Below are 25,839 nucleotides of genomic sequence, written 5' to 3' on the forward strand. Positions count from 1 at the left end.
TGGGGGGGTTCAGTCATTTTATGGTTTTGTTGTTTTATTTGTTTTTTAAGAGTCATATTGAATGTTTATGGAATTATTTATGTTTCAGTGGCACAATGCAGTCATTTTGTGTGTTGTGGCTTTTACAACTTTGCCAAGTTCATTGTTCGTCAAATATTTTTTTCTTTTTTTAAAAACTTTTACTCCTGTTTGAAATTCTGACTGTTGGAAATCACTGCATAATCAATGAAGAACACTGATTTTGATTGGCTCAATCAATAATATTAATGAGCTACTGGACATGTGCATTGATTAAAGTGACCTGTAACAGTATATGTGATCACATACTGGGTAAAACACTATCACTACAAATATTTTGCGATTGATAATTTCAAACCTTTATTGACACAATGCGAGTATGAAAGGTGTAAAATACTGTCAGCCAAAATTACAATTTTCTCAAGTACAAAATATAAAATGTAATAAAAAATATGTATAAATGCTGTAATTATAATTTTTGCAGCGATAGTTTGTGTTGTTTACCTCCTAAACACACTTTTCAAACAACTGTTCACACAATGGTTAACAATCATTTAAAAGAAGATTCTTACATATCTTCAATGAAGGCATCAAACAATAAAACACAAATTGTGCAAGAGAAACTCAACGCGATACAATATCGTTATATTCCACCAATTCGTGGCAAAAAAAAAAAAAAAAGCTTTCAACTGAAACCAAACTCATGAAATATGGAGATTACAGGAGCTGCTTTTATCACAGCAGCAGAAAAGTGAGTCAGCCAAAGCATTACGTCACTCCAAAGCGATGACTCTGCACTGAGGCCCTCTGCTGGAGCAAAGAATGACGCACAATCCTCCAGCATCACTGCTGCATAACATGGCTTCTTCCTTCAGTCTCCATGACACACAGAAAGAAAGAAACACCAGCACCGTGGCTCTCATTAAACAAAGTAACATTTTGACTTGAGTTTAAAGGAGCGTATTGCATTCACTAAAAAGAAAAAATAAATCCAGTTTTTATTAATCATTTTTTTGGTTTGTTTTTGGGCTAATTTTTTCTGTTTTTCGGACAAATCGTTTTCTGCTTTTCAGAGCAATGTTTTCTGTTTTTCGCGGTAATTTTTTCCTGTTTTTTTTTAAATAATTTATTTTTTTGGTTTGTTATTTGGGCGATTTTTTTCTGTTTTTTCGGACAATTTTTCTTCTTCTTCTGTAGAGTATTTTTTTTTTTTTTTTCCAGACCAAAGTTTTTCCTGTTTTTTGGAGTAATTCTTTTCTGTTTTTCTGTGACTTTTTTTAACCTTTTTTCTGACAAAGTTTTTTCTGCTCCTTTTGGAGTAATTTTTTCATGTTTTTCTGAATGATTAATGCTTTTGGTTTGTTATTTGGGCTAATTTTTTCAGTTTTTCTGACACATTTTTCAGTAAATTTTTCAGTTTTGTGGGGTACTTTTCCTGTTCTACGTAGTACATTTTTTTTCTGTTTTTTTTTCCTTCGGTAACTTTTTTCTATTTTTTGTAGTAATTTTTCCCAGCTTTTCTGAATAATCATTTTTTTTGGTTTGTTTTTGGGCTATTTTTTCTGTTTTCAGAGCAGTTTTTTTCTGTTTTTTGGGGAATTTTTTTTTCCGTTTATCTGAGTATTTCTTTCCTGTTTTTCTGAATAATTGATTTTTTTGGTTTGTTATTTGGGCAATTTTTTTTTTCAGTTTTTCAGAGTAATTTTTTTCAGTTTTTTTGGGGTAGTTTTTTTTCCTGTTCTTTTCCAAGTCAATGCAATACGCTTCCATATGAGTTCAGTATACTTTGTTTTTTTTCATTCAAAAGTGCCTGTGTTTTTTCCTTCATCAATCTCTTTGGGATTGAAGTTATGAAAAAAAAAAAAAAATGATACAATTTCTGGATAACTAATGATGACTTTCAGATTGCAGTAAAACTAGGCTCGGCTAATACATTCAACAATAATAAAGAATATGTGCATTATTTTTGCCTTTAGACATACAAAAATATGATCTCATTTTGTATTATTGTACAAGTATGAGCTCAATGTGGAAGAATTCTTTAGGATAAATTAAAGGACATTTGCAGCTGAAGCTTCTTGTTCAACAATAGCACCATGAAATAAACTTTTCATCAAAAGATGAAATAAGTAAATGAGGAATTATTTTATTTTGACACAGAATTGTGATATAAGCTAAGTGTAAGTTTTGTTTGCAAAAACCTATGCATAAATTAACACAAACAGCAATTAGATTTCATTAAAGTTCACGTGCTTCACTCTCGTTTTGGTGAAAAAGTACAAAAGTCACTTTGGATTTTTGATCTTTGGATTTGGATTCAGGACTTCATCAAATTAAAGAAATATAAAAATGTAAACACAAGGTATAAATCTAAGGATATTTCTCAAAGCAGAGAATATACTGTAGCTCGGTTATAAAAAAATGAAATAAAAGACAATAACTGTAGATTTGTTCATTAATTTTAAAGCTGCAGGAGATTATATTTTTCTAATCAGATAAAGACATATGTCTTAGGTCTTATAGAGCAATAAACAGAACATTATTTGCTTGGAAAAAGATGGAAAAGGTTTAGTTTGTTTTCATCTCCACTGTAAATACTCTCCTTTTGAGTGGCAAAATGTGAATGTGGTTTAAATTGGCAAAAATAAGCATGAAATATGGTGAAAACAGGTTCAAAGTGACAATAATGGGGCAACATTAGGTGGGAAAAGTGGTGAAAGGGTTTTTTTGTGCCAAAAAAGTGGCAGAAATGAGTTTATAGCAAAAATGCAATAAAATGATAAAAAATCTTGGCTGAAATATGGTTCGTTTGGTGTAGTTGCAGAAAAAATGTCAAAATAAGCAAAAATAGGCTTATTTTTAGACTTACATTTCTTAATTTCTTGAAGGCATCTGGCGACAACCTCTCAGTGTCTCGTGACCCAAATGGGGTCCTCACTTCAAGGTTGAAAACCCCTGTCTACTGGACTCCTTATCCCACAACGCAACGCATGAAACTTTTGTGAGAATTTCAATAAAGTGTTTACAGTGGAGATAAAAAAAAAAAAAAAAAAAAAAAAAAAAACTTTCGAGCAACATTTCCAACCTTTCACATCTTTTTTTTAAAATGTATTTTTAAGAAAAAAAATCCATTATATATAAGAAAACGAAAAGAAAAATGATCTTGAGTTTATTGATCTATGAAGCCTATACTATGTCTTTATCAGCAGCTTTAATGATACATTTGTACACTCATAGAAACACCTGTCTGGGGGCTAAAAACACAATATACAGCTTGTTTTCCCCTGTTTTTGAACTCATCGTGTCACACCATGAAATGCATGTGTCCCTCTGCTCCCGTCACAACCACGTCCATCCAGATACGCATGGCCTCCGGAGAAGGAGCCACCATGTAGTACACACGATCGTGGGTCTTCACGCTGAAGGTCAGTGAAGGGTTGGGGCTCTTTTAAGGAAGGGAGGGGGGAGACAAAAGCAGGTCAAATATATTACAAGTAGCTCACAAAAAAGACGTCTTTGTGCTGTCGAGAAATAAAAACAGGAGCAGACATACTTTGTGGGCGTTTTTTAAATGGTCATAGTACACCTCCTCTATGGCTTGGAAGTAGATGACTCCTTTCATCTTGGTCTCGTGTTTGTCTGAAAGAACATAAACGCGACAGTGATCAAAGCTCATTCTCAGCCTGTTCCGGATGCTTTACTGTTTTATTAGGGCTGTGCATACGATTCACGATTCGGCATGTCACGGTACGATATATCCTGATACTAAACAATACGATATACATTGCGATAAATCACAATATCAATAAATACCAATTTTAAAAGTACAAAATGGTATGAAATACATCTTATTTACATTTTTTAAACTTGCAAGAGCAAGTACATGGTAACTAACTGTAATTCAAGTCATCAAAATTAAAGACACTCTTTTTCTCTATACTGCGTATGATTGAAAGGGAGATTTTTGGTCATGTTGTTGATGTATGTGTTTGATGATTTTAAATGATTTTACTGATGATTTTAAATGTTCTTATTGATTTTAAGCTGTTGAATGTTTTCTGTTGAGCTTTTTGATCATGTAAAGCACATTGAGTTGCCTTGTGTATGAAATAAATTTGCCTTTGCGTCTGCCTTTGCCTTTAATGGCCCACGTCACGAGTGACAGGAAACGCCACTGGTTAAAGCATAGATATACATAAACACTATATGCAAGCGGGATTCGCCAGCGTAGCTCAACGGCGGCCATCTTGCCGCAGACAACTGACGTTCTGATGTGCTCTACGGTAGCTGTTGGAAGGTGAGTGATCAGCTTGAACAAAAACACCCATAACTCGAAAAAATATTGACGGATTTACAAACTGTTTGCCCTATTACAAACCTTATTATACAAAGATATGACATATGATGCTTGTACACGTTGAAATTGCCGCTTGCTGTTTGAAAATTGGTTGAAAATTGAGCAAGTTAGAGTTATTTAAATAGTACATGCACCATTGACATCGATGTAATGAGCGGGGCCAGCTGTCTGAGGTAAGATGGTCGCCACGTTGCTCCCCATTGTCGAACAGCGCGGACAAGTCATCTATGGTGGTTTGCCTCCAGGCTAAGCCCCGCCCAACAAAATATGTCACAATGTTTTCAAACAATCAAAGGGTCAATAGAAACTTTTAAATTTAATTTTAAGCACATTTTATAGATGCATCAAACAACACTGATCCAAAAAGTGACACTTGGTTTTAAAAGGTGAAATTTAGTGATTAGTTTAAAAAAAAAAACATTGATTTGGACATTTTTTGGGATTGATATGATAATTGTGCAATGAGATATCACGATATATCGCCAAAAATTGATTTAGTTTTTTTCTTACACCCTTTACTGTTTACCTGCATAATAGGTGAGCGTCCTGCGGTTTTGGTCGAAGACGAACCAGCGCTTCTTCCACGTCTTGATCTTTCCTCCCATTTTAACGAGGAACCCTCTGCAGGTTTTATCGGTGATGGCCAGATGAAAGCAGGCGTCTGGGTTGTGTCCAGCTGCTTCAATGTGACCATGGAGATCAAAGTCATCCTTCCTCACTGGGAGGTAGCGGGTCAACAACCGAGACTTTAAACAGGTAGTAAAATAAGATTATTTTTGCTTTGCTTGGAGAAGCTTTTATATAAACACAGTGGGTTTTTGTGTGCGTATATTTAATCACCTGTGATCTCTGTTTCTCCCTGAGCTTCACTTCTCTCTCCACCAGCTTCTGTCTCCTGCTCGTCTCCTCCTGCAGACGTTTCTCCAGCTCCTCCCTTCTCCTCCTCTCCTCTTCCAGAGCTTGCCTTCGTATTTCCATCTCACGTTCCTGCAGAGACACATGTGAATCAGTCACATCCCTTTGGCAAAACACACAGCTTTCATCTGGAAACCTGATGGTTACCCGATGCTCCAGGAGGCGGAGCTTCTCTGCCTGGGCCTCTCGGAGTAGACGCTCCATTTCTTCAATCTTTGCCATATTCGTCGTACTGGCACTAAAGAAAAAAAAGGAGGACGAAGGCATGAAATATGACACAAATGATGGATAACAAAAAATGAAAACAAATTAAAAAAAGTATTTAGAAAGCAGATGAAAAACTCTTTCCTCAATTTAAAATTCAGCAGCTTTTCTTTGATTCCTCAGTGGAAATGATGTCTGATATGTAATTACAGAACTCTCTCCTGGTCAGTTCTGGTCAGACTGACCTAAGCAGGCCAGATTTCATTCAATGTATTGATTATTTAAAAGGGACAATGCACTATAATAGACAGACATGCTGTTAATGAGCCAGCGTTAGCCAAAAGAGGCTAGTTTTCATCTGGTGTCCCTGGCCAGATTTTAAAAGGCAACCTAAAATGTAAAAGGTATTAAAATACAGTTATGAGAAATAACAACACAATTCCTGATAAAACAAAGCACCAAGCCTGGACTAAAACTCTCAGAATTGCCACACAGCAACAACGGGAACACAGTTCAAACTTAACACAAGAGAAAGAAACAAAATCAAAATATAGACAGTCTCTGCCTGAAGAGGCTCCGCTATGACAGTCTGTGTACCTCTGCATCCATGTTCGCCCCAAAACCCTTAACATAATAAACCCTGTGTATGCATGACCAGCAACCCTAAAGCTTGACTCTGTCTCTTTCATCCAAAACGGCCACAACAATTGGGGGCTCGTCCGGGATCTAAATCCATCAGATAATGAGGTAAGTGCAGAGGTTTCAGATGGAAATCAGTGCCTTGCTTGTTAAACGCTTGACTAGATCAGGGGTGTCAATCTCATTTTAGTTCAGGGGCCAAATATAGAGCTGTTTGATCTCAAGTGGGCCACAGATTTTATGCAGGAAAACAATTTTAACATTATTAGGCCCTATTTGCACTTGTACGTACATAAAATACTTAATGTGTAAGAAACCAACAAGATCCAATAAGTGACAGATACCAGTCCCAGAGAGATTTTTGCTCATGTTGTTGATGTAGTGTATTTGTTGATGATTTCATTTTACTGATGATTTTATATGTTCTTATTCATTTTAAGCTGTTGAATGTTTTCTATTGCACTTTTTGATCATGTAAAACACATTGAGTTGCCTTTGCCTTGCCGTACAATCTTTACTTTACATTTCCTAGACTTTCTGACCAATTTGTATTTGATTAACGGAAATATTATGCAATAATTTGAGGAAAATTTAAGGATTATGTAAGAATTTTGAGTTTTTTTCCCAACGGTTTGACATTAACAATGACTGCAATCACGTGATATAAGCACTGGGAAAACTGTGAGCACCAGCAAATAAGTTTCATTTATGCAATGATTCATGTTTTCGCTGTCATTTTTACTTTCTCCTGAGGGCCAAATTAGTTGCCCCAAATATTATATAATAAAGATTTTACTATAAATCCAAATAATTTGGGATTATGTATTAAAATCCACACAAAATGAATGATTCCGTTTTTGGGCAGTGATTAGAGCATATGGAGAAGAGCGTGTGTGGTACAGAATCGTTTCTCTGCTAACCTGGAGATGTTGTCGGGGGAGCAGGCGGAGAAGCTGGTCTCCAAACTGTCAGAGCTGTCCACGCTGATAGTGTCTGAGGTCTGGCTGTTGTCAGGGTAGGAAAACATGTCCAAGAAGACGACGGGATCAGAGACCATCCTGCTGCAGAACTCACTGCGTCTCTGTCTGTCCTCGCTCACGTGTGTGTGATTGTTAGCTGCTGAAGAGTGAGAATAAAATAACATATACAATACATTTAAAGAGCTTCATTGGTAAAATGGTACACTCGACCCTGAATGTGTGTATGGAAGGACAATGCCTCCATACAGTCAGCAAAATGATGGTCCATTGTTCTATGAATCTGTGATATTCACATTTAGTTATTAATCAGAATAACATCCATTGTTATACAGGAAATGTATCAATATTTGAGTCATAGAATATAGTCATCTTAAGGATGCAAATCCTTGTTTCAGTCAGAAATAAAATGGATTAAACGTGACCAAAAATGGTGGAAAAGGTGGTGAAATGGGATTAAATATAAAAATAAAACATATTGGTTAAAAGTTGCAAATTAGAGTAGCCAAAAACGGACAGAAAAAGTAGTCAACATTGGAACAAACAGTAGAAACAATTTGTTTAAACTGGCAAATAATGAATGTGGTTACATTGGCAATAATAATATGGTGAAAAGAGGTGAAAAGTGACAAAAATGGGTCAATATAAGTGGCATTAGGTGGGAAAAGTGTTTATAAGTGCCGAAAAAGTCTTGAAAGTGGATAAAATGTGAAGAAAAGGCATTAAACTTTGATGGAGAAGTGGGAGAAATGGGAGTAATGTAGCAAAAATGCATTAATAGGAGCAAAAATATGGCAAGAAAAAGTTATAGTTAAAAGTTGTTAAAAAAGTATTCTTATTTCCTTGAAGGCACCTGGTGACCCCCCTCTAGTATCTCGTGACCCACAATGGGTTCCTGACCCCAAGTTTGAGAATCCCTGTGTTATAATGTGTAACAAATGCACCTGTCCAGGGTCAGGAAACGGGCAGGTAGCATCACTGCAGACCCCTCACACCCTGCACACAATCTGTTTAAACTCCTCCCCACCGGCAGACGCTACAGATCACTGTACGCCAAAACTACCCGCCATTAAAACAGTTTCTGTTACTGTGAAATAACCTGGAACTAAACATAACAACCCTGGATCAACCGGTCACTGCGAAATGTTCATGACATAATATTTTCATTTAAATGTTCACCTGCACTACTCATCAATGCACTACTATCTTATTATTATTGTATTTTTATTATTATTATTATTATTATTATTATTATTATTATTATTATTATTATCTTGTTATTTTATTTAGTTTGCACATATTAGTCTAACTACTCTTATATTTATGTTTATACTTCTTTTTTTTAGTTTATTTTTCTTTATTCTAGTTGATTGTCATTATTTAATGTTACACTATCTGAGAGAGCACAGGTCACCAAGACAAATTCCTCGAGTGTATTCATACACTCTTGGTCAATAAAGTTGATTCTGATTATTGTGAATGCACAAAGTCACATGATGCACCAGCTCAGATAACACAATGCAATGCGTCTTATGACCGTCTGTGGATAAACTTTACATTTATGATAGTGAAAAAAAAAAAATATTGTGAGCGAGATAACGTCAAAAAGTACTTAAAGGAACATGACCACATTTTAACCAAAAATAGACATTACACCATGGAAGATTCCATTAAAGTTTGGATCGGATCAGGATCAATATGCTGATTCTGGATCAGTTTGAAAAATATGAAAAAACCCAACCTCTCATCATTGGCAAAATGAAAAAATATATATATTTCAGTTCTATATTGATGGATCACTAATCTGGATTGTGAATTATTTTCTAGTTTCAGTCACATAAGCAGCGTCCTTGGCATTTCCTGCCCTGACACCATGAACCAGTCTCTGACTGGTGGAGGTGATGTAGACTAGATGAGGCAGTCAGTGACTCACTTCTCGGCAGACGGCGGGTGTTGGTTTCTCGAGGGGAGAAGCTGAAGCTTTGAGGGATGACGCTGCCACAGCTGGAGCTTTGAGACAAAGGGAGGTGAGGCTGAGAGAGACGACAGAACACACAACATACGGCTCAATATGAGATGGACACCATTTTTTACAGCTTCTCACAGCAAATATTAGATTAGAAGGTTTGGCGATGACGGAAAGGGAGAACTTTTGAATTTATTATTTAAACCCAAATTAGCTTTGACATTTTATTAGCACTGATGGTGTGAAGAGCATTCAAAATATTGTTTAAAAAATGAGGAAACATCTTATAATTACACACATTGCTTTTTCTCCTTTGGTTTTTTTAAATGTCTTTTGACTAATTAACAAGAAAAAGATACAGAAAATTACACAAAATGGCTCCAAAAATACACAAAACAACAAAGTACAATAAATGACAACAAAAATATATATGAAAGACTAAAAAAAGTGTACAAAATCACTCAAAAAATATTTATGCAAAATGACAACAAAAAGATAACAAAAATATACAAACATCAAAATGACATTAAAAAATAATGCAAAATGACATTAAAAAACAATGCAAAATGATAACAGAAAAAGACAAAAATACACAAAATGCCACAAATCACAAAAATACAAAAAAATGACAGAAATTCTACTAAATGAGTCCAGATACAAAATGGCTGCAAAAACACACAAAATGACTCCTAAAATACACTAAACAACTCCAAAAACGTACATTAAATGACAGCAAAAATATATAAGACTCAAAAAAATATACAAAATCACTCAAAAAAATGTATACAAAATGACAACAAAAAGATAACAAAAATATACAAACAACATCAAAATGACATTAAAAATAATGCAAAATGACAACAGAAAAAGACAAAAATACACAAAATGACACAAATCACAAAAATACGAAAAATTGACAGAAAATATACTAAATGACTTCAGATACAAAGTAACAAAACCATACAAAATATCAACAAAAATAGACAAACATTGTTTTTAATTATTATTATTATTATTATTATTATTGAAATATATTATATAAACCATTGTTCTTTGTTTTATTAATATTCTGATTGGTCATTATTTCAGTTTGTGGCCCTCATATCGAACACTATTGCATTTTCGTGGTCTCCACTGTAATAAAAGTTGCTCATCTCTTTTGTAATAGATCACAAATGCATGATTTGTCTGCAAACTTTTTAACAAAGACTTAATTCTTGCATGAGGACCTTGGGAGGAAGCGTTCGTCCCAATGATCTGCCGTACGGGATGAGGAGCTGCTGACTTCTTCTAGGAGGGAGACCTTCATTGAGGACAGCAGAGTTTTCTTTGCTGCTTCTCCTTCGTTCCTTCAAAGACTGTAAATGCTATAAACAGAGAAAAACAAATATTATTCAATGCTTAAATTTAATGCTTTAATTCATCAAATATTTATTTGGTGTAAAATTAAAAGATGATTGAACATGATTGAGCTTCTGGCAAAGAAATGACTTCACATTGTTGAGTCCAACATACAATGTAATTCTGAAACACACAAAATGACAGTGAAATGCACAAAATATCAAACAAAAACATACAAAAAGATTATAAAAATACACAAAATGCCTCAAAAACACCAAAAATTACCACAAAGACACACAAAACAAAAACACATAATTCCAGATACACACATTTTTTTTTTTTTTTTTTTTTTTTTTAAATGACCCAAAACGCACAAATTGAAAAAATTATGAAAATGACAAAATGACAAGAACACACAAAACAACAGAAACACACATAGAGGCTTAAAAGAGAGTTAAAAAAAAAAAAAAAACACATCCTCCAAACACACAAAATGCCAACAAAATTAAACAAAATTTCAATAAACGATAAAAATACAGAAAATTATACCAAAATTGTCATTACATTATTGACAAAAATAAATTCCAATGACTGTGAAAAAGGAGCAAGGAGTAAAATGTAAGGATGAAAAAAATAATTTAAATAAAATACACAAAATGACAACAAGAGGACACAAAATAATAAGAGAAACACACAGAGGCTTTAGAAACACACAAAATGACAACAAAAACATAAAAAACAATAACACACAAAAATGACTCCAAACACTCACAAAATGGCAACAAAATCAAAAAAACGATAAAAAATTTGCCTATATTGACAAAAAAAAATTCAGGAAAACACAAAATGACAAGAAAAAGACAAAAAAATTACAAAAACACACTTAAAGGCTGAGTTGAAAGACACACAAAATACATAAAACCACTACCAAAAAACACAAAATGACTTCCAAAAGAACAACAGAACCGCACAGAGTTAATATAGACAAAACCCTTTGTCATGTATTAAAGTTCAGATTAGTCATTCTAAACGTTGATATCTCAGATCAAACAATGAAAGTTGACCATCTCTGCTCTGAGTCCATTTGTTAAAGGACGAGTATTTTAAAACGTTATTGTTGAGATGTGTTCCTCTGCTGGTGTGAAAGAGTTAAAGATGTAAAAGTGCTCTGCGAGGGAGGGGAAATACTGTATAAAGTAGGGCTGCTTTTACCTCTTTGATGGCGTCAGGGTTGTTAGTGAACGTCTGCCCCTCTGACAGCTCTGCATACTTTCCTTCCAGTGACACCAGTTTTTCTCTCTCCTGCAGAAAGCAGACACCATGTTGGTCCAGACAAATAATGTATTACACACAGGCAGAGCACAGTACAGTTCTCGTACCTTCTGGAGCATGACGAGCAAGTTGCTTTTCTCTCTTTGGAAATTCTCTCGTTCTTGCTGAGCTTGTAAAGAAATCTGTGACGATTGTTTCTTCAGCGTCGCGAGTCTTTCCTGCAGGAATAAAATAAAAGTGCTCAATATCAGTGAAGGATATCTGTACATTAGGGCTGGGAGATGTATCGAGATTCAAGATAAATCAAGTTTTCTATTTTGGCGACATAGAAAATTGCATTATCGCCTATATCAGTATTTTGAATAATCCGTAATTTCAGCAAAATGATGGTCCATTGTTTTGTGAATCTGTGATAACCACATTTATTTATTCATCTAAATAATATCCACTGTTATCCAGGAAGTTTATCATTATTTGGGCCATAATATATAGTCATCTTAAAGATGTAAATCCTTGTTTTAATCAGAAATAAAATGAGTTAAAAAGTGACCAAAATTGGTGGAAAAGGTTGAGGAATGAGATTTTAACAACCAAACGTTGCCAATTAGAGAATCCAAAAACAGACAAAAAAATGGTAAAAAAAAGGTTCAATGTATCAAAATTTGACCAATTAGTGAACAATCAGTTTAAACTGGCAAATAATGGTCACGGCAAATCATGAATGTGGTTAAATTGGTAAAAATAAGCATGAAATATGATGAAAAGAAGTAAAAAGTCACAATAATGGGTCAACATATGCGACATCAGGTGGGAAAAGTTGTGGAAAGGGTTTAAAAGTATCGTGAAAGTGAAAAAAAAAATGAGCAGAAAAGGTAGAAATGGGAGTAATGTAGCAAAAATGCATTAAAAGCAGCAAAAATATGGCAAGTAATAGTAATGGAAATAGGTTAAAATATGGAAAGTTTGGTGTAGTTGCAGGAAAAGGGTAAAAATCAGCAAGAATGGGCTCAAAATGTAAAAAAAAAAAAAAAAAAAAAAAAAAAAGTAAAAAATTTTTTGATTTCTTGAAAGAATATAGAAACCCCCTCCCAGTGTCTTGCGACCCCAAATGGAGCTGTTTATTAATAAATGTGCTGGTGTGGCATTTTACATTAGCAAATTAACCCATAATTATCTGTATTTGAAATAAAAATATGGGGATTTATATTGTATATTACCATTTTGGGAAAAAATACTGAGTGTACATTTAACGTGACAACATGGCAGTGAATTACAGCAGAGGCTGATGGGACATGGAGAGTAGGAAAGTAGCTGTTCTGTTTTCATACATCTATAGTCTACACACAGTGCTGCAATAGTTACATTATTACATCCCATCTGAACTAAATGGATCTACTGATTCACATGCTTACCATTGTTGCTTCTTGTAATTAGTTCATGCTTTGAGCTGCAAATCTCACATTTTGCAGTTTCATGCACAACCTGCAGTAAGATCAATATCAATGAACCACAATTAAGGTATAAAAAACACATTGATAATCAATTTAACGCCAACACTGTGATGTCACTGTTGAGTGTTGATGTTGTTTCTTTGAATAGAGCAGACATGGACAACATGCATAGGCCACCTAAAGGTAAATGCACAAAATGACTCCAAAAGCACACAAAACAACACTAAGAAAACACAAAATTACAGAAAAAGACTGCAAAACAACAACAGAAATACGCAAAACGACAACAGAAATACACAAAATACAACTGAAATAATCTAAATTATTCCAATTAGCACACAAGATGACCACAAAAATACGCAAAATGACTGACAACATACAGAATCAATGAAAAATACACAAAATGACAAAAATACACAAAAGACAACTAAAATGATGAAAACTACACCAAATATTGAAAAATATTCAAAATAACAACAAAAATGCACAAGATCAGAACAGAATTACACAAAACAACAACAAAAATACACAAAATACAATTAAAATAAACAAAATTATTTTAAAATACACACAATTTGATTCTATGAAAAAACAAAAAATACACAAAAGACAATATAATTGAGATAATGGCAAAAAAAAAAAAAAAACCCCAAAAAAAACAAATTGACAACATAATACACAAAAACAACTAGAATAATCAAAATTACACCAAAGATTCAAGATGACTACAAATACAATAGAATAAAATGAAAAAAAGCACAAAATCAGATAAAAAATACACAAAATGATACTAAAAACACACAAAACAATGCCAAACATGCACAAAATGAGAAATAGTGTGTAAACCCCCCCCCCCAAAAAAAAAAAATACACAATGACTTCAAAAATACATAAAACAACAACAACAAAGAATGCAGAAACCTATTGTAGTTTCCTGTGTTAATAATCACATTGGTAATTTTTCTAAACGCTGACATGAATGTTGACCCTGTGACCCTCAGATCAGATATAATGTCTGGATTAGATCATTTAAAATGAGCTGTTTCCAATTAAAGCACAAACATTCCATCTTAAATCAAACTTCTATTTCTATTCCTCCACAGCTGATAAAATGCTGGAGATAGAAAGAGAGAGAAGTTAGTGATGCCGTGCTTCATGCACACACTCGTTCATCATGTCACACACACACACACACACTACTGTACTTTTCGTGTGATGGTGATTCGCTGACACTCGTCCATCTCTCGCTGCAGCTCTTGGCTCTGATTGGCTCTCTCCTCGTCCTGCTTGATTTCTCTCTCCAGCTTCTGGAACTCCAAATCCTCCAGACTTTTTGTCTTCTCTCCATTTTCCTGTGAAATGACGACAAAAACCAATTAACTTCACAATTCTTTTAAATAAAAAAAAGGTATAACAAATCAGAAAAATTATTTATTTCACTCATAGGCATCAGTTTTGGTTTTTGGGGGGGGGGGGGGGGTGTCCCCCTAGGGCCGGACGATATGAAAACTCATATCTCAATATTTTTTTCTCAAAAAGGCAATACACCATACAAATCTCAATATTTTTTTAATTCAAATAAAATCTGACGAGAAAGAAAATTCTGGAATATTTTATTGACAAACAAGTTGTACATTATATTATACTTTTGGCTTTTTTTTTTTCCTCTAAGGGACAGCACGTGTGAGTGAGTTCTATAGCGTAACTTGTTTATGGGAAAGTCTGGGTTAGTACACACTCAGTAATCCATCTAACTGAGCTTTTCAAGCTGTTCTTAAAAGTAGCAAAAGCAACGACTCCGAAATCGAGTATTTTAATACAAAAAAAGATGTAAAAAATATTTATCCATATATTTCGCCAAAAAAAAAAAAAAAAAAAAAAACTCGACATATCTTGAATCTAGATATATTGTCCAGCCCTAATCACAATCACATATTTTATTTACAATGTATTTGGTAACACTAATTTATTTGTTTTGGAAACATTTCTCTACTCCCTACCTTTTTTTTTTGTTGTTTTTAACATAAAATGGTTTAGTCCACCTTCTCACAGCCTGCAGAACTCTAAATTAATCAATTATTAGGGAGAAAAATTTAAAAAAGCTGTTGGTGTGTAATTATTTTAAATTTATTTTAACCCCTACAGCCTGAAAACACAATATATAGCCAGAAAAACTCAATATTTCCATAAAATTTACCATATGTATTTTTTTTTTTTTTTTTTTTTTTTTTTTTTTTTTTTTAAAGAAATAAATTATTTTGGAACATAAAGCAAATAATTTCATCTAAATTAATTTCATTGTATTTTCAGTACATCTCCTACCAATTAATGATAGTCAAAAAATATAATTATCATATCATGCACAGTTTTAAGTAAAACAGTATCAAGATGATTTCAGATTTCCATTTTTCCCCCACAAAGAAGATTCCCATTTGTTAGCTATTACTGTTTATGTTCCACATGGTAATTATTCAGCACTTCCTCCAAAATTGTGGGTCTGAGGGTTACCAGGGGCTTCAATAAAGGCTTTACATGTGAGACAGGAAGTGAGAAAAGTGTCTCTGGATTAGAGAGAACACGTAAAGAGCATAAAAGCAAAGACGGGAATAGATTTGGGAGGTAAAAATCGCAAGAATTGACAGTGAAAAATGATTATTTTGGTTGTAATCTTCAGCTTCTTTCAGAAAATCGAAGGTCGATTAGTGTCGTTTTAGCCGCTTTGCTTTCAGATAAACAGATGCTTTAAAAAAGAAAGAAAAAAAAAAAACACATTGTTTGGGTTTTTAGGATGACCTTTGTTTTGACAACGTCCACCAGTTCATAGGATTTGAAATCAAAGGAAACTGAATCTGCTTTTAGGAAGTTGTGGTTAAAATGAGCTGATCCCATGTTGTTGGTTTAGGCTGTGATTCATCCTGCGTACATCTGTAGCCACAAACATTCTGATAGCTTTGTTCACCTTCTGATAATCACTTCCAGCTGCTTCTCCCATTAAAACTCAGTGGTGCAATTATTATTAGTATTATTATATTTAAGTTCCAAATTCTATCGATTATTCAAGTAATCCTTTGCTTAAAAAACAGCTGAATTTGAAATATTCAACATAATCAATTTGTTTCCTTTTCAAGAAAAAATAAAAATAAAAACTAATAATTATAATAAAAATAAATAAATACACAATAGATAAATACAAAAAGATGTCGGGAAGATTCATCAACTTTTTTTTTTGTAATCGAGGCATCTAGGAATCAATGTTCCCCTGAGGTATTACAGTAAACTTGTAAAAATCACTTATAACACTAATAACTATGGAGAAAAAAAAACTACTTTTCAATCAAAGAAAAAATAATTCAAAATATTTGTGTCTGAAATGTTTTTCTTGCATTTGAACACTTTTTTCTTTGATTTAAATTGTTGTTGTTTTTATTGAAACATTTTTTTTTATTGAATAATAAAGACAAATCTACCTCCATAAATAACAATAAAGACACAGCGTTTGCCTCATACTGTAGATCAATAAATCAAAGGTACTTCTCCTGAAAAATGGGAGAATTTACTCACAAAGGTTGGAATTGTCACTCAAACAATGGGGTTGTTGACATGATCATGTGACTTGAACTTTAGGAATGTTTTGTGCATTGCATTGTGGGATTTGGAGTATCATAGAAGAATTAAATGATGGCAATGAAGAGTGAAAGTTTATCTAAGAAGTGTTTTACTTCATTTTTAACATGGTTTCTTGGGTTTCGTCACCAGACGAGGAGGAGTTCTGCTTGTTTACATTGTATGACATCATTTCTGTGCTATTCGGGTGTTTCCGTGGAAGCCACAAAATCAACATTGTTTTGTCAACAAATTCCAATCCATAAAAACAGCATCGATGACACTGGCAGAGTTTTTGGGGTCACACTCACATCAGTAGTGCATGAGAACAACTTTTGGATGAAATATAGCAGGTATAGTTAAAAAATATTTTAAATTTTTCTAATTTTCTATTTGAGCTATAAGTTTTGTTTTGGAGAACTTGACATTTAGATTTGACCATCTTTCATGTTTGTGACCACGTTACCTGTGACTTTTCGATGTGGCTCGTTTTCTCGACACTCTGGACTTTCCCTTTGAGCTCCTCCAGAACGTCCTTATCTCTCTGCAGCTGCACCATCTCTGATTCCTGTTCTCCATCCAGCAGAGCGCACTCCACCTCCATCTATCACAACACAACAGTGCTTAAAGGCGCAGTCTGCAACTCTTATAAAAGTGACTTTGTCATTTTTGCTAAAGCTGTCACTATGTATGGACAGCTTTACATCAAACTAGTAGTTTGTGTGAAAAAAACAGGCTCATTGAGCCCCGCCCCCTGCTGCTCCTGCAGCCTTTGGCAGATTGCCAGAATGCACCGCGACTGAGCAAAAAGAACCAATCAGAGCCAGTATTGTGTTTGATAGGCTCATAGTCCCCACCCCCTTCTCGGACCTGGAGCACAGTCTTTTTTACAGTGTATGGTCTAGAGGAGTAGAAGATGGAATTAGTGACTTTTCTGCTTGAAAGGTAATTACTGCTACTTGATTTACATTATGTTTGATTTGTAATTGTTACACTAGAACTCTGTGGTGCGTGTGTTGTTCATGTGCGCGCAGCAGCCTCCGTGTGGGCTGCTGTAAGTGGCACTGTGTTGTTGCTGTTGCTGCTGAGGTGTGTGCACATAGAGAGAGCAAAGCGCTGCAGTAATATGCTTTTAACAGTGCATGTTATATTACTGTGATGTTGATGTCGGAATGATGTTACCTTGTTAGCTCCTCTGTGGGAGGGACTTTGGACAAGAGAGGGCAAGAGAGCAGCGTGGAGGGAGGGGAAGAGAGGGATCTGAGAGTTGCGAACTGCGCCTTTAACCCTCCTGACATCCTTGGGGTATATTTAACCCATCATTCAAAAAATGATAGTTTTTGCTTCATATTTTATAACTTTTCCTAATTTGATGAGCGTAAAATCATCATGAAATTATTTATATATTTTTTTAAGTGTGCTGAACACATTATTTACGCATTGGTGTTGGTGATGTCTGGGGTCAATTTGACCTCAAGCTGTTTTTTGCTGTGTAAAACTTGTCTGTCTGTCCAAATTAAAGATTTGGATGAAAGATTTTCACAATACACCAACTCTAAAACGGAAAGTTTGACCTGATGGTGGCGCTGCAGGAAAGGTCACATCATCACCACAACCAATGGGGTTCATACTCTAGTGGTCATTAATGGTGTCAGTAAATTTGAGATTTCAATGAAAACTATTCAAGATAAATAATTTTTGATTTAAAAGTTTGGCCTGGTGGTGGCACTAGAGAACAGGTCAAGGTTTCATTATTGTTTATGTATTCAGTTTTACTTTCTGAAAATCATTTTCTGGAGGCAAATATCTCTGGGGTCAGATTGACCCCAATATTTGAGGATAATAGGCAAGGCAAGGCAAATTTATTTGTATAGCGCATTTCATACACAAGGCAACTCAATGTGCTTTACATGATAAAACATTCAACTGTTTAAAATCAATACGAACAATTAAAATCACCAGTAACATCAATTAAAATCATCAGTAAAATCAATTAAAATCAATCAAAATCACCAGTAAAATCAATTAAAATCATCAGTAAAATCATCATTACATCAACAACATGACCAAAAATCTCTCTCTCAATCATATGCAGTCGAGAAAAAAAGTGCCTTTAACTTTGATTTAAAAATGTTCACATTGGATGCTGACTTCAGCTCTGCTGGCAGTTTGTTCCACTTCTTTGCAGCATAACAACTAAAAGCAGCATCACCATGTTTACTATAAGCTCTGGGCTCTACTATCTGACCTGTGTCCATAGATCTGAGAGATCTGCTGGGTTCATACCTGACTAACATGTCACATAATAGGAGAGTTAAAGATATTAAACCAGGGACGGCCTTCCCGCCAGGCAACCCAGGCAGCTGCAACCCCACCCCCAAAAAAAAAAAAGAAAATATTAAAAAGCGTGAAACACCCTATACAATCACTTTGCGCATGTTTTCTTTTAATTAAATATTAATATTAAAAATCTAAAAATAATTTGATGAAACCATAGATGTGTTTGCTACTAGGAGGTCCAGACGTGTAAAGTTTGAAATAACATTAACACAACAAAGTCCACTCTTGCCTATATGGCATCATAATGACCTAAAGCCAGCCCTGCATGAAACCATCAAGTGATGTCACACTACTGTAAGCTACTACTGTGGGATGATGTACTAATGTGTGTTGTGTGTAGCTGTTAATGTGTACCTCTCGTAGGGATTCCTCCATCTGGTTATCCAGATCTTTAATCTTTTGCTCTAGCTCTTCGATGTTGTTCAGGACTTGAATTCGTTCTTCCTCGATATGAGTGACTTCCAGCTTCAGCTGCGTGTTTTCCAAAGCCTGCGAAGACAGAAAATGAATAAATGAACGCTTTATTACAATCAGAAATCCCCCAAAGCTTTTTTTTATGTTGAATGGTAAATTAAATAAAGGGAATTTATTCAGTTTTCATTACAACAGCTGCTGCAGCTCCAGTTCACCCATTATTGGATGGAATTCTTTTCCACAGAGTGTAATGGAAATCTATCCGTGCCAGTCACGGCAAAGCATTTCCCCGTGTCCACCAAGTCTATACAACATCAGACAAACTTCTCATTCACATACACATGTGGGTGCATTTAAGTTATGCAGAAAAAAAAACACAGGCTTTGTTCTTTGAAAGAGCAAATCTTTCATGTTTTTAGTTTAAAGTTCACATGTGCAGCAGCAGCTTTGGGTTTGTAGTTTGTGAGACGGGCTGCGTCGTGCACTCATCACTCTGAGGAATGCACAAGACGACCGAGAGGCTGTTTATAGTCAGTGAACCTCATTCGCCGCTGACACAAAGCAGACCCCATGCTCAAAAATCACACATGGGCAACTGGCAGTTCGGGGCCCATATGTGGCCCTCAGTTTCATTTCAGGTGGCCCCCAAACTAAATTCACAAGAAGACCTCAATAACATCTAATATTACAAATATGCACAAAAACCACAGGAAAATATACAAAACGACACTAAAAATACACAAAACAAAGGATAACACATCAAACTTCAGAAAAATACACAAAATTACAATAAAAGACACAAATGGACCATAAAATAAACAACGCGACAACAAAAACACGCAAAATGACTCCAAACAAAACAAAAAAACCTAGTTGAAATAATAGAAATACACAAAACGACAATAAAAACCCACAAAACAACTACAAAAAATGCACAAAAACTCCAGGAAAATATAGAAAACCACAGCAAAAATACACAGGATTCCAACAACACACAAAACAAAAGAAAACACAGAAAATTAAAAAAAATACACAAAACGTCAATAAAAAACAAATGGACAATAAAAATGAACAAAATAACAAAATGACTTGAATTGACAGAAAAGCACAAAACGACCACAAAAATCTCAAAACTACAAAGATGCACAAAAACCAATATAGAAAATGACAACAAAAATACACAAAACGACTCCAACAACACATAAAACAAAGCGCACATCAAAGTTGGGAAAATACGCAAAAAGGCTCAAAACACAAAATTACAATAGAAAACAAAAATTGAGATTAAAAATACACAAGACAACAAAAAACACAAAAACCTCAAAATGATACAAATGCATTTAAAGAAGGGAGAAACACAAAATGACAACATAGATTAACAAAAAAAAAGACAAACACACAAATCGACAACGAAAATGCACAAAATGAATGGAAACAAACAAAAAGACAACAAAAACACACACAATCCTTTTGTTCTCACCTGTAATAATGCTTCGATTCGTCATTATTCTAAATGCTGACATGAATATTAATAATCGGAATATATTTTGTGTGGCCCCGGCTGTGGTTGTGGTTTGAATCACCATGTCTGCGTATATTAATGGTAGGTTGGCTTAACAGTTGAGTTTCTTAGGCATTGGAAAGAAATGCTTAATGGTTTGATTTTCTTCTTTTTCAACGAGTTCATTATTCCACAATCACTACAACATCTGGAAAAACACATCTATAAGTACAGACATTGCAATCACGCAGTGACACATGCACGCTTCAACACACTCACACACGTGTGCACTAATTCTCTGTGGGATAAAGTCATTTCCTGTCCCCCTCCTCCTCCCTTAAAGGTTGATTGAGCACTAAAACACAACCTGGACTTCTTCATTCAACCCAAACACGGTGGATTGTCATTTCTCAGTAGTAGATGTAGTGTCTGTGTTGTCTATGATCAGATACTTCATTGAATTTTTAGATTATTCAACTCAAATTTAGTTTGTGCAGCCTTTCATTAAATCCAACAACAACAAAAAAAATGCAATTAAATGTCTGTTCATTCCAATGCAGTTGTCATTTTAATAAAAACTCAATATAAATGTATAGGAATAAAATAGGAAATGAAAATAATAGGATAATAAGGAAAAAGGGGCTTGGATAGCATCATGTGAACAGAGATAAGCAGCATCAGCTGTTAGATTAACCACATTCCTCTGCCAGGATGTTTCCCATTAGTCCACACTACAGCCTGCTGCTGTCTGCACACACGTTACAAATGCAAAACTAAACACTTTCAATAGAATTAGGACTTCTCATATGCTTGGAGTTAATCAAAACTAAATATTACATTTGTTATATAAAATTTCTTGCATGTTACTATCATGACACATCTGCAGTACCTTAAGGGCCCACAAGAGGCTGCAGCTCACGATACTGCTACTCTACAACCAGGTGTTTTTTAACGTTAAACTATATTTTTTAATTAAATAAAAACTTTGAAACAGAAATAAATGTATTAACAAAAGAAATATATTTTTTAGTATATCACAAATTTATAAACAGTTATTAACGGCTAAATCTAATATTGTTGTGTGCATTATTGACACACAAGGTTACGATGAAAAACAGATGTAAAAAGTTAAAATTGTCGCTTGAAAGTTTGTTTTTTATCTCCACTGTAAACACTCTCCTAATGACAATTTTTGGTAAAGTTTCCAGCATTCCAGAAGTCCTGTAGACCAGTGGTTCTCAACCTTTTCAGCCCGCAAAGTAAGGTGCCAGAGATTTTGGACTCCGACTGTTAGAAATTGGTTAATAGTTGCAAACTGGTGGTAAAAAAAAAAAAAAAAAGGTTCAATGTGTCAATATTGGAACAATTAATAAGAACGATTAGTTTAAACTGTCAAATAATGGGCATGACAAATCGTCAATGTGGGTAAATTGGCAATAAGAAGCATGAAATATGGTGAAAAGAGGTTAAAAGTGACAATAATTGGTCAACATATACAACGTTTAGTGGGAAAAGTGGTGGAAAGGGTTTACAAGTGCTGAAAATGTCTTGAAAGAGGACAATGTGCAGAAAAGGCATTACATTTTGATGCAGAAGTTCAGAAATTGGAATAATGTAGCAAAAATGCATTAAAAGCAGCAAAAATTTGGCAAGAAAACGAGACAGAAATAGGATCAAAACAAACGTTTGAGAGGCAGTTCCAACCTATGATTTGTTGATCTGTGAAACCTATCTTTATCTGACTGAAAATGATCGTCCAGAGCAGCTTTAATGCTTCCCAATGACGTCAGTGGGGGCCTTACTTTGGCTCTGTGCTGGGTGGAGGGTGATGGGGCGCTGCTGTTCAGGCTGACAGCAGGTGACAGCGATCTGGCCTCTCTGTAGCTGCTCTGCTGACGGTTGCTCTGCTGCTCCTCGGGAACCTGGAAGTCTCGAGCTTTGGCGCCGAAGCAGCTCTCCGGGGCCGTGGCGCTGCCGGGTGAGTCTGAGAACACGGACTCGTCGTCCGACACCTGCAGCTTGTCCAACTCTTTGTTGATCTTCTGCAGGTCAGAAGCAGCAGAGCCTGGAGGTTCCCTCACCACCTGGCCCAGCTCTGTGCACAGGCTTAAGATGGTCTCCAGACGCTGGCATTCCTGCAGACCAGAGGATAAGTGAAGTTGACATTCTGACTAGTACCTTCTTATCTTTATAGTTGACAAATTAGGGTGCATTCACACCGACGGATCCAAGAGTGATTAAAATGCTCTAGGATTTGTTTGCTTGGATAATCTGCATCGTTTAGGCAGTGTGAACACGCAAACTAAGTCTAGAGCGGATCAAACAGAAGAATTCTAGAGCAGTGGTTCTCAAACTTTTTTGGCTCAAGTACCCCTTTCACTTACTTTTGAAACCAAGCACCCCCTTTTGTCCGACTTCAACATTTTGCTCAGAATTCTATGAAACAACAACAATAGGGCAAGGGACCAAGACTGAGATGTTCTAATCAAGTTGATTTCTATCATCGTTTCGTGTATTTAGTTGTTGTTTGTCTGTTCTTTTTATTATTCAGTATATTTTTGTCTTATGTGTGTTTTTGTTGTCGTTTTTGTGCGTTGTTTGTATTATTTAGATTATATATTATAAAACCCAATATTTTAAATGTATTTATTTGTTCTCTGTCTTTCTCAAGCTGGCTTCAGCCCATTCTGACCAATTCCAGGACTAAACCATTGTGAAAGCAACCTTATGGCGCATTTCCATTGGCAGTATTGGCTCTACACTCCTCGATTTCGGGACTCGATACTGTTTTTCCGTTAACCTGGTTATCCGTCTTGAGACAGGCTGGTATTACCCTACTGATGATGTGTTGTTGCAATAGTAATCCGATTTCCGTTGAGCACCAACCAGACGCGAAACTGCCAGACTCCACGAACTGGACTTTTTTGCTGCCATCCTCACAAGATTGCCAACAAAAATCAACGGTGGCCAAATACTTCCTCTCTGTGCGTGAGTTAATGACTACGCTGGGATGTTTCTCTGAACCAATCAGTGTCTGCTTTGTGCCTATGTCACATTTTCAAACCAGGTCTGCTTTTTTGGAAACTCAACCACAGAGGTACTAAAAAAAGCAGCACCAGGTACCAGAGAGGAGGGACTTTTTCAATGTGGAAACGGACAAAAAGAAAGTAGAACCAAGCCGAGTAGAGCCGATGCAGCCATTGGAAACCCACTCTTAATAAATTTAAAAGCCCACCAGTCTTTGGACTTTCTGCTCCCTGAGTCGTTCGTCTCTCTGATGCTGGTGGTAATCTCTGAGCTCTTCTTTCCCATTCAAAGAGCTGATGCTGCCCACTCGCTGACCAGGACTCAGCCCACTTTTCCCAAAGGACAACCTCCCCTCTCTGACCCCCAGGTCCAAGCCGATGGAGTCGATGTCAACACCCAGAGAGCTGAGGGAGGCCAGGCTGGCCCGCCTTGGTGTGCTAGTTATACTGGCTGGTACTGTCACGTCTGGAGGCTGTTCCAGGGAGGAGAGACTGCGGCGGTGCCCCGCGGCCACTGCCCCTCTGTGGGAATTCACAGGGTGACGTGAGGGCAGCGACAGCACAGGGGGCTCTGCTGCGTTGTGAAGCCGGGGAAGGGAGCGACTGTGCAGGCCCAGGCTGGTGAGGGAACCGGTGGAATACTTCCTCTGGCGGGTTTCTCCTCCAGCTTTGCTCTGGCAGTAGATCCTGCGACCCATGTGGGGGCTGGTGGGCACACTGGCTGCACCGCTCTTCACCCTGGGAGAGCAGGGCGGCAGCTCTCCTGGGCTAGAGATGAGCAGACTGTCTTGCGACTGGTGGCGAGACTGAGAGTGACGGTGAAAGCCGTTGGAGTTGAGCTGCCGGTCACCCTGGCGAGGAGACGGAGGCACGCTGCTGCTACTGCTGCTGGAGGTGTAGGAGAAGTTTCTAGAGGCGGGCGGAGGAGGGAGGTCTGCGGTGCTGAGGATGGAAAGCGGTCGAGCACACGCGGCTCCCACGGACGGAGGCAGGTTGAGGTATTTGCGGCTGCACTCAGCCGCCCTCAGACTGGCCTCCAGGGCGCTCTTCCTGCGCTGCAGGGTCTCCATCAGCTCCTGCAGCTCCGCTTTGGACCGAGAGCCTCTCAGTAACGTCCCACCCACTGAGCTGCTGCCGGCATGAGGTTCCAGCTTCACACAGTCTGCAAGAAAACATGAAGAAAAAATGGTAACACTTTACTTGAAGTTTTATAGATAAGGCTGACATGATGCCAGAGGTGTAAAGAGTATTGATATATCCTACTCAAGTAGAATTACTGTTACTTGATTTAAATTGTACTGAAGTACAAATCAGTCATGTATAAAATACTTATATACAAGTAAAAAGAAGTTTAATTAAATAGTAAAGAGTAAAATAAGCAAAAGTTACTAGTTACTTTCACCCCTCCACGTTTATACATCTTGCCACAGTTCCGTTGCATACAGTAAACATCTCATGCATAAACTTAAAAAGGAAGACACAATCTTGCACAATTAGAACTTAATTTATTTTCCACAAAGGCATATGTATTAAATAAAAGTTTTGTGAAAATGTAATACTTTTTTTTTATAAAAAAAAAACAAAAAAACAAAAAAAAAACTCCCAGGCTTTAAGTGTAGCTAAATTTATTAACTAAAACTGAGAAAATAACCAGCATTCAATGCTGTGTGCACTACATTTAATCTAGTTGGTCGGTTATGATGTGACGCATTTGATTGTTTAAAATAATAATTTACTCAGTAAAAGTTGGGTGTAGACAAGTAACAAATAAGTACAATTAAAATTACTGATTTAGAAATATACTCAAAATACAAG

General features: G+C 35.9%; 1 protein-coding gene across 2 annotated transcripts in view; it reads right to left on the reverse strand.

The window, feature by feature from the left end:
* Positions 1-3,231: 3,231 nt before the first annotated feature.
* The window catches only part of phldb2a (pleckstrin homology-like domain, family B, member 2a), a 30,122-nt gene continuing 7,514 nt past the window's right edge, over positions 3,232-25,839 (reverse strand). Inside the window, exons 3-17 of one of the 2 annotated variants that reach the window (XM_028466562.1) lie at positions 24,234-25,186; positions 22,801-23,133; positions 19,438-19,572; positions 17,210-17,347; positions 14,346-14,492; positions 11,797-11,907; positions 11,630-11,719; positions 10,306-10,443; positions 9,044-9,143; positions 7,054-7,249; positions 5,438-5,528; positions 5,216-5,362; positions 4,902-5,121; positions 3,572-3,657; positions 3,232-3,463 (exon numbers count right to left, since the gene is read on the reverse strand). In XM_028466562.1, the coding sequence (XP_028322363.1) occupies positions 3,323-3,463; positions 3,572-3,657; positions 4,902-5,121; positions 5,216-5,362; positions 5,438-5,528; positions 7,054-7,249; positions 9,044-9,143; positions 10,306-10,443; positions 11,630-11,719; positions 11,797-11,907; positions 14,346-14,492; positions 17,210-17,347; positions 19,438-19,572; positions 22,801-23,133; positions 24,234-25,186 (3,026 nt within the window). In that variant the 3' untranslated portion in view covers positions 3,232-3,322. Of the gene's footprint in view, positions 3,464-3,571; positions 3,658-4,901; positions 5,122-5,215; positions 5,363-5,437; positions 5,529-7,053; positions 7,253-9,043; positions 9,144-10,305; positions 10,444-11,629; positions 11,720-11,796; positions 11,908-14,345; positions 14,493-17,209; positions 17,348-19,437; positions 19,573-22,800; positions 23,134-24,233; positions 25,187-25,839 lie in introns of both variants that reach the window. The other variant, XM_028466561.1, reaches the window with a different exon arrangement.

Source organism: Gouania willdenowi, chromosome 14 (assembly GCF_900634775.1).
Source record: "Gouania willdenowi chromosome 14, fGouWil2.1, whole genome shotgun sequence".
NCBI lineage: Eukaryota > Metazoa > Chordata > Actinopteri > Blenniiformes > Gobiesocidae > Gouania > Gouania willdenowi.